This window comes from Saccoglossus kowalevskii, chromosome 8 (genome assembly GCF_978046115.1).
Source record: "Saccoglossus kowalevskii chromosome 8, keSacKowa6.1, whole genome shotgun sequence".
NCBI lineage: Eukaryota > Metazoa > Hemichordata > Enteropneusta > Harrimaniidae > Saccoglossus > Saccoglossus kowalevskii.
Window position 1 is genome coordinate 25756571 of NC_140648.1, and position 12770 is coordinate 25769340.

The 12770-nt window shown below is 36.8% G+C and overlaps 1 protein-coding gene across 1 annotated transcript in view; it reads left to right on the forward strand.

Moving 5' to 3' along the window:
• LOC100371568 (TATA-binding protein-associated factor 172-like) overlaps window positions 1-10205 on the forward strand; it is a 62268-nt gene extending 52063 nt beyond the window's left edge. Inside the window, exons 31-38 of the mRNA XM_078009122.2 lie at window positions 642-914; window positions 2758-2874; window positions 3263-3411; window positions 4790-4936; window positions 5311-5388; window positions 6042-6171; window positions 7119-7210; window positions 8541-10205. Coding sequence (XP_077865248.2) covers window positions 642-914; window positions 2758-2874; window positions 3263-3411; window positions 4790-4936; window positions 5311-5388; window positions 6042-6171; window positions 7119-7210; window positions 8541-8802 — 1248 coding nt within the window. The 3' untranslated portion in view covers window positions 8803-10205. The remainder of the gene's footprint in view (window positions 1-641; window positions 915-2757; window positions 2875-3262; window positions 3412-4789; window positions 4937-5310; window positions 5389-6041; window positions 6172-7118; window positions 7211-8540) is intronic.
• The last annotated feature ends 2565 nt before the right edge of the window (window positions 10206-12770 follow it).

Sequence of the window (12770 nt, forward strand, 5' to 3'; positions counted from 1 at the left end):
TTATGAAGCCAAAACAGCGTGATTTCAACCACTTTTCCTGGTACGGATTGCTACATTAATACTTGATGCCAAAACTGAACAAGTGTGACACTTGCTTCGTGGCTCTCCATATACTGTAAGATTTGCTTGAATCGTTTCTAAGGAAGCACAAATCAAACAGCCGGCCCTTTTCAGGGCCACAACATATTTCAAAAAGGGAACTACCGTTTCTGCTTTAATATACATTTTTGTAGACTTGCTGAATGTAAATTACGTAAAAAGCGGTGAACGCACTGAATGCAGAACACGAAATTACCTATTTTGTTGTCACAGCTTTTTGCGTTCTCCCCTCATTTTCCGCAATTAACAATTTTTATCAGAATCACAACAGACTGCAAAAAAAATAAAATAGGTTTTTGTAATTTTTTATTACAAGTGTAGTAAAGGCCCCCTGGACGTATGCCAGGACATGACCTCAATTTTTTCATTGTATCAAAAGTGGGAGATGGGCATGGGCATGGGCTCTTACCCGGAACTTGAGAAGCTATGTACCGATAATGCAATTACATACATATATATACTTTTGTTGAACTGTGAGCATCATCATCCTAAATATGCATCGTAAATAATGATTAACTCAATAATACTTTTCTCTGCTCCAGAATAATGTACTTGAACTTTGGTCATTGTTTGACTTCCTGATGCCTGGCTTCCTTGGTACGGAGAAGCAGTTCGCAGCCAGGTTTGCCAAACCAATATTACAAAGTCGAGATGCAAAGAGCTCTTCACAAGAGCAAGAAGCGGGTGCCTTGGCCATGGAAGCCTTACATCGGCAGGTTTTACCTTTCTTATTACGAAGATTAAAAGAAGACGTCCTGGATGACTTGCCTCCTAAAATTATACAAGATTATTACTGTGATCTCAGCCCTCTACAGGTAACTGCTTACACTAGGCTATTATCTTCCATCAAATATGCTAATTTTCCTCAGAGAGGTCTGATATTCGCTACAGAATACTCTTGTTTGTCGCTTATAACCTCTAGTTAGTGTATATATTTGTTTTAATTCTGACATCAAAACAATTAATCAAATGAGTACTAGGTACTCAGCAGGCACTTATCAGTTCTTTTCACTTATTTCAGAGATTGTCAATGTATATACCGTACTCGACCGCGTTAGCGCCCATGCCCGGGCAAGCGCCCACCCCCCACTTTTGCACAATTTTTATATTCGGGGTCACATTCGGCAAAGCGCCCACCCCTTCAAAATGCAACTAATTTAAAACTTGGTCTTGCGTAACGAATCTTGGTAATCGTTTTTATATGATACAGCGTGGATATCGACCGTTGTGAACATGTTGTGAATGCGTAGAACACGGTAACCGTGCGTAAACTACGCTTCGACAATGACCTGTTAATACAAGTAAAATGCGGTAAATATTTCATGCCATATTCAGTTTACCTCTCAAAAATGGCTAGTTACTAGTTTTTTGGAAAAACTATGTCGTTTATTCACTGAAATCAATTCCAGCAGATCGTACTTCGACATCGATAATTCACTTCCGCATTGCGTTACCGGAAAGTCTTCGGGAATTTCCGAAGAATTGCGTCAGTACAACACAGCATTGTGATTGGTTAATAATCAACTTGACCCATTAGGTCAAAGGATGCCACTGCAGGTGAAATCTGCAAATGCATCATGGCGGAAGGTGATTTGTGATGAAAGTTTGCGTACGGTCCAACACCTTCGTCAGTGGAGATAATATGACAATTTTGACTTTGACTGTGTCCCAACAGACTCAAATGTTTTTAATTTCGTAAATTCTGGTGGTACGTAATTAATATTGTAATAAAATGTGCATATTTTTTGTGATCATTTCTGTTTCTTCATTGTGAAAATCAATGACGACTCAACTAATTTCGTAATTTGATTTCCCTCAAAGACATAATCTGTTACTTGATGAATCAAATTTTTCATTTGCAATCTTTTTCGAGGGGGGTGCTCGGGTAAGCGCCCACCCCTAAAAAATCATGATTTTCTGAGTTGAGGCCCCTGGGCGCTAACGCGGTCGAGTACGGTATATATATGAACATAAGTCATAGTGATTTTTGACTGTTGTGTCTCATGTTTTAATCTACATTTTTCAATAACAAAATTGTGGTATCTCTTTCAATATCTTCAGTCTTCATTTAAATCTTTAATAAAGGATTTATTTACTTCGTCACATGACCACATATCTAACATAACATGGATTTTTAATAAGGGTGAATTCTGAGCTTTTCAAAAAATACAAAGTTTGATATGGTTGAAAATAATTCTTCTGTGAAAATAATTTACTGTAGAATACTTTATTTTCGCTTGGAATTTATTTTTGCTATTTTCGCTGAAGGGATGTTTCCGTGAAAATAAAATCCAGCGAATATACTTTTTTTCCTATATTTCACATTAAACTCATCAAAAATCAGTGAAAATAAATTCCCCACAAAACGCCCAAAAAGCTTTTCAGCGAAAATTAATTCCAGTGAAAATAAAGTATTCCACAGTAGTGTGAATTTTACTTCCTGAAAACCTTTCCTACATCCTTTATTTAATTGGGAACATTGCTAAATGTTGGTTCTCATATCGCTGCTAGTTAATGATTGCTTGGAAATAGTCATGTGGCGTGAATTATGCAAATTATTTTTATGTTATCTTATTAGCTGGTTGATCAAGCCTAGTAGACAGTATAGTAAGTATCTCTCAACGAAACCCTTGATTTTTCATTAATATCGTATTGCAGGTGCAGTTGTACGAGGACTTTGCAAAATCTCGTGCCAAAAAGGGAGTTGAACATTCCATATCCAGCGACAAACCAGAAGAGGCAAGTAAAACCAAAGGAAGCTCACATGTATTCCAGGTGGGTGTCTTTACATATTTATGTTCTCATTAACTATTTGACTATGCTATGTACTTATTATGTGCTGTCTGAACCAGGGACCACTGTGTTTGACCATGCTCAGCTGAAATTAATATCGTCAAAATTTGCAAAAATGATGCGTAACATGTCAGAGAAATAGTTCTTAAAGGTCATATATCCCGATACTTTTTGAGGGTATTATCAATTTTTACCTTATTTTACTATTTTTTAACTTTTGGGAGGAAATAATTGAAAGATTATCATTGGTAGTGTGTTTTTACCCCATAATTACCAGGATGTGTGACCTTTTGCAGGTCGTGCATATGGTTTATTCTTCTGGACTTATCGGGGACCAGTTCATAAATTCTTTGTCTTCAATTAATTGCAGGCGCTGCAATATCTTCGTAAAGTGTGTGATCATCCATTATTGGTACTTACACCCAATCATCCACTTTATGAGAGCGTACATCAAACGTTAACTGAACAGAAGTCATCGTTACATAATATACAACATGCACCCAAACTGACCGCTCTCAAGTAAGTCATTTTATTGCATATTTAGATCAGACAAGCAACCTAGTTTCAATTCTTACCTGAGTCATGGTATGCTATTCTTTTACCCACAATTCCTACCAGAGTCATGGTATGCCATCTCCTTACCCACAATCTTTACCAGAGTCATGCTATGCTATCTTTTTACCCACAACTCTTACCAGAGTCATGGTATGCCATCTCCTTACCCACAATCCTTACCAGAGTCATGCTATGCCATCTTCTTACTCACAATCCTTACCAGAGTCATGCTATGCTATCTTTTTACCTACAACTCTTACCAGAGTCATGGTATGCCATCTCCTTACCCACAATCCTTACCAGAGTTGTGGTATGCTATCTTTTTACCCACAACTCTTACCAGAGTCATGGTATGCCATCTCCTTACCCACAATCCTTACCAGAGTCATGCTATGCTATCTTTTTACCTACAACTCTTACCAGAGTCATGGTATGCCATCTCCTTACCCACAATCCTTACCAGAGTCATGCTATGCTATCTTTTTACCCACAACTCTTACCAGAGTTATGGTATGCCATCTCCTTACCCACAACTCTTACCAGAGTCATGGTATGCCATCTCCTTACCCACAATCCTTACCAGAGTCATGCTATGCTATCTTTTTTACCTACAACTCTTACCAGAGTCATGGTATGCCATCTCCTTACCCACAATCCTTACCAGAGTCATGCTATGCTATCTTTTTACCCACAATTCTTACCAGAGTCATGGTATGCCATCTCCTTACCCACAATTCTTACCAGAGTCATGGTATGCCATCTCCTTACCCACAATCCTTACCAGAGTCATGCTATGCTATCTTTTTACCTACAACTCTTACCAGAGTCATGGTATGCCATCTCCTTACCCACAATCCTTACCAGAGTCATGGTATGCCATCTCCTTACCCACAACTCTTACCAGAGTCATGGTATGCCATCTCCTTACCCACAATCCTTACCAGAGTCATGCTATGCTATCTTTTTACCTACAACTCTTACCAGAGTCATGGTATGCTATCTCCTTACCCACAATCCTTACCAGAGTCATGCTATGCCATCTCCTGACCCACAACTTTCACCAATGTCAACTTCAATATCCATAATTTACTCTTTGGACACACAAATTATACATGCTAGTAAAAGAAATCAAATAGGCTTTTGGTCATCAAGCTGGGATAACACTGGTAGAGCCTTGGATACTAAAAAAGTACAGTGGTGAAGCGGGCAGTGGGCATTCTAATTTGCATACGTTGTGTGTGCGGTATGAGACCTATATTAAATATTATGTGGCACGTGGACTGGCGTTTAATAATTTTTAATGGTAAATTATAAACTGAATTTGTTCTTTCTTTGTACACAGACAACTTTTACAAGACTGTGGTATTGGTGTGAGTAATTTAACAGGACAGCAGGATGAGATAACAGAGTCTGTTGTTGGGCAGCACAGGGTACTGTTATTCTGTCAACTCAAGAGCATGCTGGATATTGTAGAAAAAGATTTACTCCAGTAAGTAACCATTGTTATTTGATAGTTCAATGGTGTTTATTAAAAAACTAAATTTCCCTATTCAAATCTCAGTGATTTTATGTCTGAAAAACCTTTTGTGATTTTACCCTGATAAAATTTTTCTCTTGCACATTGCACATAGATATAAAATGATTTGCATTATTATTGCAGAACAAGAAGGGTTTTGCTACCCAGTTGTGTTTTTCCAACCATAATATACATACATTTATTATATCATTAAATTTTTAGTATAGACACCTCAGTTATTTTAAATGCATGTGATTCTAATAAAGAAAATCTTAGTATATGGGAAAAATAAGGGGTAAGGATTTGAAAACCGTTCATTTTAACAATTTTTGATTTCCAATTTTCAGATCCCATCTGCCTGATGTGACTTATCTTCGCCTTGATGGAACTGTGCCAGCCGGTAACCGACATGAGATTGTACACAGGTAGATAGTTTTTATTCTTGATATTCTAGTATGGATTCTTTTGCCATGAAAATGATTTTGAGAATGATTTTTCATTTACCAGGGTATAAATGGTATACTTGGTATAAATGTATAAATAGATTTTTATGAAATTTCCAGGAAAAGTTGCCCTTGCAAACAAGTACCAATTGGTCAGAGATTTATTTGGTTGCTATGGGGATTATAAATTTTTGAATGATTCCTCACCATTGCCAGAAAGGGTCATTCATTATCTGATTCAATAAGTGAATAATTTGGTGTTTTTTTTTGTTTTTTTCAAAAATAAAAAGACATACTGTAGAATACTTTATTTTCGCTTGGAATTTATTTTTGCTATTTTCGCTGAAGGAATGATTTTGTGAAAATAAAATCCAGCGAATATACTTTTTTTCCTACATTTCACATTAAACTCATCAAAAATCAGTGAAAATAAATTCCATACAAAACACGCAAAAAGCCTTTTCAGCGAAAATTAATTCCAGCGAAAATAAAGTATTTCACATTATTAATAAAATTGTGTGGAGCTATCAATGTGGATAAGTAATTTTCATCTGTGCAAGTTCTATTTTTCTAGGTGTATTTCTTATATTGACAAATCATTGAATGCAATTTAACTACTGTGCCTTTACTTACAGATTTAACAATGATCCCTCTATAGACATGCTGTTACTTACTACACATGTAGGTGGTTTGGGTTTGAATTTAACTGGAGCAGATACTGTCATCTTTGTTGAGCATGATTGGAATCCTATGAGGGACTTACAGGTCAGTGTGTCTAAGACACCTATTGTGGTATGATGCTGGAATAGTACAGAACCTCTAGCAGTAGTATGATTATGCATGTTTCTATGGAAACAATGTGATTTCTCCATAGCATTCTGGTGGCCATTTTAAATTGAAAACTATTAAAATTATCTGCAATTTAGGTTCGTCATTTGTCATTGATCTAAACCCTATTGTTCAATTGTAAGCAAAACCAAAATAATTCAACATTTTGATGTCATTATATGTTATGTACATGTATGTGTACAATCAGTCAAGGTGTTCTGGCTCCAGAACAGCATTTTTAAAAACAAAATGGTCTCCAGTCGGCCATCTTGAATCCAATTGCAAAACAAAAAGATGCACATCAAGATCTGGATGTTCAGTGTATTCACCAAATTGGCATTAAATCTATCCACACACTTGCTTGATTTTGACCATCTTTGTACAAATATGTGTATGACATAGTGTCAAGTTTCTCAAACCATGTGAGATATGGCTCTGGAACAGCATCTGCTAAAACAAAATGGCTACTAAATCACAGTTTTGAATTAGATCTGAAAAACAATCTGATGTGTTTCAAGGACCCATCATGTTCAAAGTTCGCACTGAGTTTGAAAGAAATCTGTCAATGGACGACCAAGATATGGTTCCAAAATGGTAGAAACAGTTGAGTTTTTACCTGATTTCAGTTTTAAAATGGCCACTAATCGACCGTCTTGAATTATTTCCTGAAATAGATACATGTGCATATGTAATGCATGGTGTGTGTGATGGTCAGATCTGATATGTCAGAGATACAGGTGCAGGTACAAGTATGAACGAACACACTCAGGGAACCGTTATCCAACAGGGATTAAAAACATGCTAAGCTTGTCATGTGAAGATAGATAATTATGTTTTCCTTGTACATCAGATGAATTATTCAAAATATTCATGTTTTTTTCCAGGCCATGGACAGAGCACACAGAATTGGCCAGAAAAAAGTGGTAAACGTCTACCGACTGATTACGAGAGGCACTTTGGAAGAAAAGATAATGGGGTAAGAAATGATGTACACTTGTTTCCATAGAACTTTGTTATCACAGTCATCCAGGTTTTCTTTTGAAACATTGAGTCAATGAACTAAAGATTTGTTGTTTCAATCATTAACAATGATGAAGCTGAATAAATAACCTTTGAACTCGTTTGTGCAGCCAATCAGTAGTAACTATTTCACCAATTTGAGAACTTCAGATTAATTGAGATGTCTGTAAATTCTGCTGATAACTTTGTAGCATTAACATTTAGTTTACATTACATAACAACAAATCCATTTCTATTATTGTCTTGAATTGTCTACTGCCCTCATGTGGTTTGTCAATAACTTTTATTGCCATGTGTTGCAGAAATCAATAAAATATTGAAATACAGATGAATTATGAATAACTTCCACATTAGTTTTACCATTTGTGACAAAATTTTCTCTCCCTACTATGTATGCTATACTTCCCTCACATAGTGACTGCTTCTGTTTGGATGCAGTCCGAAAAACGAAGACTTATGAATTGACCTCTGTGCGTCTGTGTGTACGTGCATTCGGACCTATATTTCTATATGCCTGGACCAATTACATTCAAACTTCACACATACATCATTTTTGTGTTAATAAATCATCAACAATCAAGCATTTATCGATGGATTTTTTTCAAACTTGGTACATACATTAGACATTATGGGTTCCTGATGCATGTCATTTTATTTTTCAGATCGGATTTAAAATGGCCAACTGGTGCAGTTGTAGTGCCATATCTCTGCCGTACCTTCACTGATTATGTTCAAATTTTAAATATTCATTATACATCATGACATAGATATACAGATATGTTGGTTTGACTATCTGATTCAAAATGGCCAAGCGGTGGCCATTTTTGTGCTAAAAAATCATCAAAAATCAAGCATTTGTAGCATTTATGGATTGATTTTGTTCAAACTTGTACATACGGTACATTAGACATTATGGGCCCCTGATGCATGCCATTTTATTTTTCAGATCAGATTCAAAATGGCTGACTGGCAGCCATTTTGTTTTAATGAATGCGTTTATAGAGCCATATCTCTGACATGCAAATAGTCATTATACATTATGTTATAGATATATAGATGTATTCAAAATGGCCAATTTTGTTTTAATTAATGCTGTTCCAGAGCAATATCTCTCAATATGGACAAGTACTCATTTGACAATCAAAAAAAGATGTCAATCATTTTAATGTTAAAAAATCGTAATCATATTCCTGACATGTTTATATTTCGACTATATTACTATTAACAAAACTATATATTTAAATTTGTTAACTAACAGGGACTGTGCCATGTTTTTGTTACCATAGGTTACAGAAATTCAAGTTGAACATCGTGAATACAGTGATCAGCCAAGAAAACAGCAGCCTTCAGTCGATGGGTACTGACCAACTGCTTGAATTGTTTACTGTTGACGCCAGCACAACAAAAACTGCAAAGACGGAGAGGAAGCAAGGAGAAGGAAAGGCTGGAATGCATTCAGTGATGGATGAACTGGAGGAACTATGGGATGGTTCACAGTATGAAAACGAGTACGATCTTGGTAATTTCTTGGACTCGTTGAATCACTGAATATATGGTAGACACAGGGTAGACAGACACCCACTTCAAAATGCGAGACTGCGAGAAAGAAACGACTGACATAGATGTAATGTTGTGAGTGGAAATTTTGTTGCATGTGCAAGTGGACAAGACAAAATTACACATTATTGGTTGGCCTAGCAACATGTTACAAAATTATGCAGAATACAAAGGACATCTGAATCTGAATTATTGCAGATTGAGCTTAAAAACACATTTACAAGTCATTTGTAACGATGAGCAAAGTTAGGGGGCTTGCTTGTTTTGATTCAGTGTATTCATAAATAACTAGGAAATCAAGTCTGTGGTTGTTACATTTTTCAGGGATTGTGATTATGTCCTGAAAGTTCAAATTTAATTTGTTTTAACATCACAAATGCTGACCTCAAAATTTTGTGTCCCAAAGTACCGATAATAAATAATTTCTTCTAATATTGGAGACTGAATTAATGTTTAATAACACAATCCCTCTTCATCTTTTCATCACAAATTACAAACATAAATTAACTTCTGAAAATTTGAGAAAACAATAGAAACTCAACTTTGAAGTAATCCTGAACAACAGAATTTATGTGTTACACACACAGGGGTAATCTTGTTACACTGTTCAGAGGAGTCTCAACAACTATCCCAAAGTACTGTTTCCTGAGAGTTTCCGACCTTTGTTTTCACAGTGATGGTTGCCATACGGTAAAGATGTCTGCCCCCGCGAATTGGTTAAATTAACAATGAATTAATTAATTACAGTGTGCATCTTTCAGATACATGTAACATGCAAGTTGTGATGATAAATGAAAAATTATACTGAAAAGTTCAACTCTGTTCTAAATTTACAGTTTGTGTTTTGTATCATAGATTGCCTATATTTGGTATATTTTTAAGAACAATTGTCACATTTTTTTTTTGTAAAAACTCGATGTATTGACACTGAACTGACAATGTGGATTAAAAGACATTTTGATTTCTTGATGTAAAAAGTTATACTGCCCTCTAGTGGTAGGATAAATGTTGTTTTGTGCCATGTTCCAATAACTGACAATCGTCTATGCAGCAAGAGAAATAAATGCAAATTTATATTTGAATATTCAAAGTATTCCTGTTACAGTACAAAACATTTAAACCAGTTGAGTATGACAATTTTAAGCAGTCATAATATGAAACTTCTGGCCTGAAATACTGTAGAATACTTTATTTTGGCTTGGAATTTATTTTCGCTGAAGGGATGATTGCATGAAAATAAAACCCAGCGAATATACTTTTTTTCCTATATTTCATATTAAACTCATCAGAAATCAGTGAAAATAAATTCCATACAAAACGCCCCAAAAGCCTTTTCAGCGCAAATTAATTCCAGCGAAAATAAAGTATTGCACAGTATAGTATTATTTGACTGACCTGTGTGTATATTCATTGTTTTTCTTTTAATGTCAAAAGTTCAGTTGGCAAGCCACGTTAAAATCATGTGAGATACTTATCCAATAGTAAAGATGGCAAAACATTACATTGTTTAATTATATGAATGGTTTTTATAAAATTTAAATATACCTTTAATCTTCGATTAGGTGCAGTTTGGTCAAAACTGCAACTTGACTTGTTTCAGGTGAAATTACATGATTAGTCCAACAATTAATTTAATTAAAGCTTGGTCACAACAAACGTGATCTCTTTTTCAAAAAAACACGATAGTGTGATTTTTCCCCAGTAATTCATAATAACTTGGATACCCCACCTCCATTCAATGAAAAGATTATGTTCTCTGTGTGCTTGTTCTCATGTCCCCTTCTTAATATTCTGCATTTACTGTGGAATACTTTATTTTCGCTTGGAATTAAATTTCAGTGAAAATAAAATCAGACGAATATACCTTTTTTCCTATCTTTTACACTCAACTCTCCAAAAATCAGTGAAAATGAATTCCATATAACACACATAAAAAGTCATTTCAGCGAATATTAATTCCAGCGAAAATAAAGTATTTTACAGTATTATAGAGTGAAAACTGAAATCCCATTTGAACTGTTCAGTGATATAATTGTGTAGTTGCTTTGTGCCCTCAATGGCCATTAATGCCATAGTTTGGTAGTAGAGTGCCCTCAATGGCCATTGGTCCCATAGTTTGGTAGCAGAATGCCCTCAATGACCATTGATGCCATAATTTGGTAGTGGAATGCCCTCAATGGCCATTGGTGCCATAATTTGGTAGTAGAATGCCCTCAATGCCATTAATGCCATAGTTTGGTAGTAGAGTGCCCTCAATAGCCATTGGTCCCATAGTTTGGTAGCAGAATGCCCTCAATGACCATTGATGCCATAGCTTGGTATCAGAATGCCCTCAATGGCCATTGGTGCCATAATTTGGTAGCGGAATGCCCTCAATGGCCATTGGTGCCATAGTTTAGTAGCAGAATGCCCTCAATGGCCATTGGTGCCATAATTTCGTAGTAGAGTGCCCTCAATGGCCATTGGTCCCATAGTTTGGTAGCACAATATCCTCAATGGCCATTGTGCCATAGTTTGGTAGCAGAATGCCCTTAATGAACATTGGTGGTATAGTGTATTAATAAAGTGCTCTCAATGGCCATTGGTGGTATAGTGTATTAATAAAGTGCTCTCAATGGCCATTGGTGGTATAGTGTATTAGTATAGTGCTCTCAATGGCCATTGGTGGTATAGTGTATTAGTAGAGTGCTCTCAATGGCCATTGGTGGTATAGTGTATTAGTATAGTGCTCTCAATGGCCATTGGTGGTATAGTGTATTAGTAGAGTGCTCTCAATGGCCATTGGTGGTATAGTGTATTAGTATAGTGCTCTCAATGGCCATTGGTGGTATAGTGTATTAGTAGAGTGCCCTCAAAGACCATTGATGCCATAGTTTGGTAACAGAATGGCCATTGGTGCCATAGTTTGGTAGTGGAGTGTCCTCAATGGACATTGGTGCCATAGTTTGGAAGCAGAATGCCCTCAATGGTCATCGGTGCCATAGTTTGGTAGCAGAATGCCCTCAATGGCCATCGGTGCCATAGTTTGGTAGCAGAATGCCCTCAATGGCCATTGGTGCCATAGTTTGGTAGCAGAATGCCCTCAATGGCCATTGGTGACATAGTTTGGTAGCAGAATGCCCTCAATGGCCATTGGTGCCATAGTTTGGTAGCAGAATGCCCTCAATGGCCATCGGTGCCAGAGTTTGGTAGCAGAATGCCCTCAATGGCCATTGGTGCCATAGTTTGGTAGCAGAATGCCCTCAATGGCCATCGGTGCCATAGTTTGGTAGCAGAATGCCCTCAATGGCCATCGGTGCCATAGTTTGGTAGCAGAATACCCTCAATGGCCATTGGTGCCATAGTTTGGTAGCAGAATGCCCTCAATGGCCATCTGTGCCATAGTTTGGTAGCAGAATGCCCTCAATGGCCATCGGTGCCATAGTTTGGTAGCAGAATGCCCTCAATGGCCATTGGTGACATAGTTTGGTAGCAGAATGCCCTCAATGGCCATCGGTGCTATAGTTTGGTAGCAGAATGCCCTCAATGGCCATTGGTGACATAGTTTGGTAGCACAACTCAATGCCCTCAATGGACATTGGTAGATTAGTGTATTAGTAAAGTGCCCTCAATGGCCATTGGTGGCATAGTGTATTAGTATAGTACTCTCAAGGGCCATTGGTGGTATAGTGTATTAGAGTGCTTAATGCCCATTGGTGGTATAGTGTATTAGTAGAGTGCTTAATGGCCATTGGTGGTATAGTGCATTAGTAGAATGCTTAATGGCCATTGGTGGTATAGTGTATTAGTATAGTGCACTCAAGGGCCATTGGTGGTATAGTGTATTAGTAGATTGCTTAATGGCCATTGGTGGTATAGTGTATTAGTAGAGTACCCCAAATGACCAATGGTGGTACAGTGTATTAGTAGACTGCTCTCAATGGCCATTGGTGGTATAGTGTATTAGTACAGTATCCAAT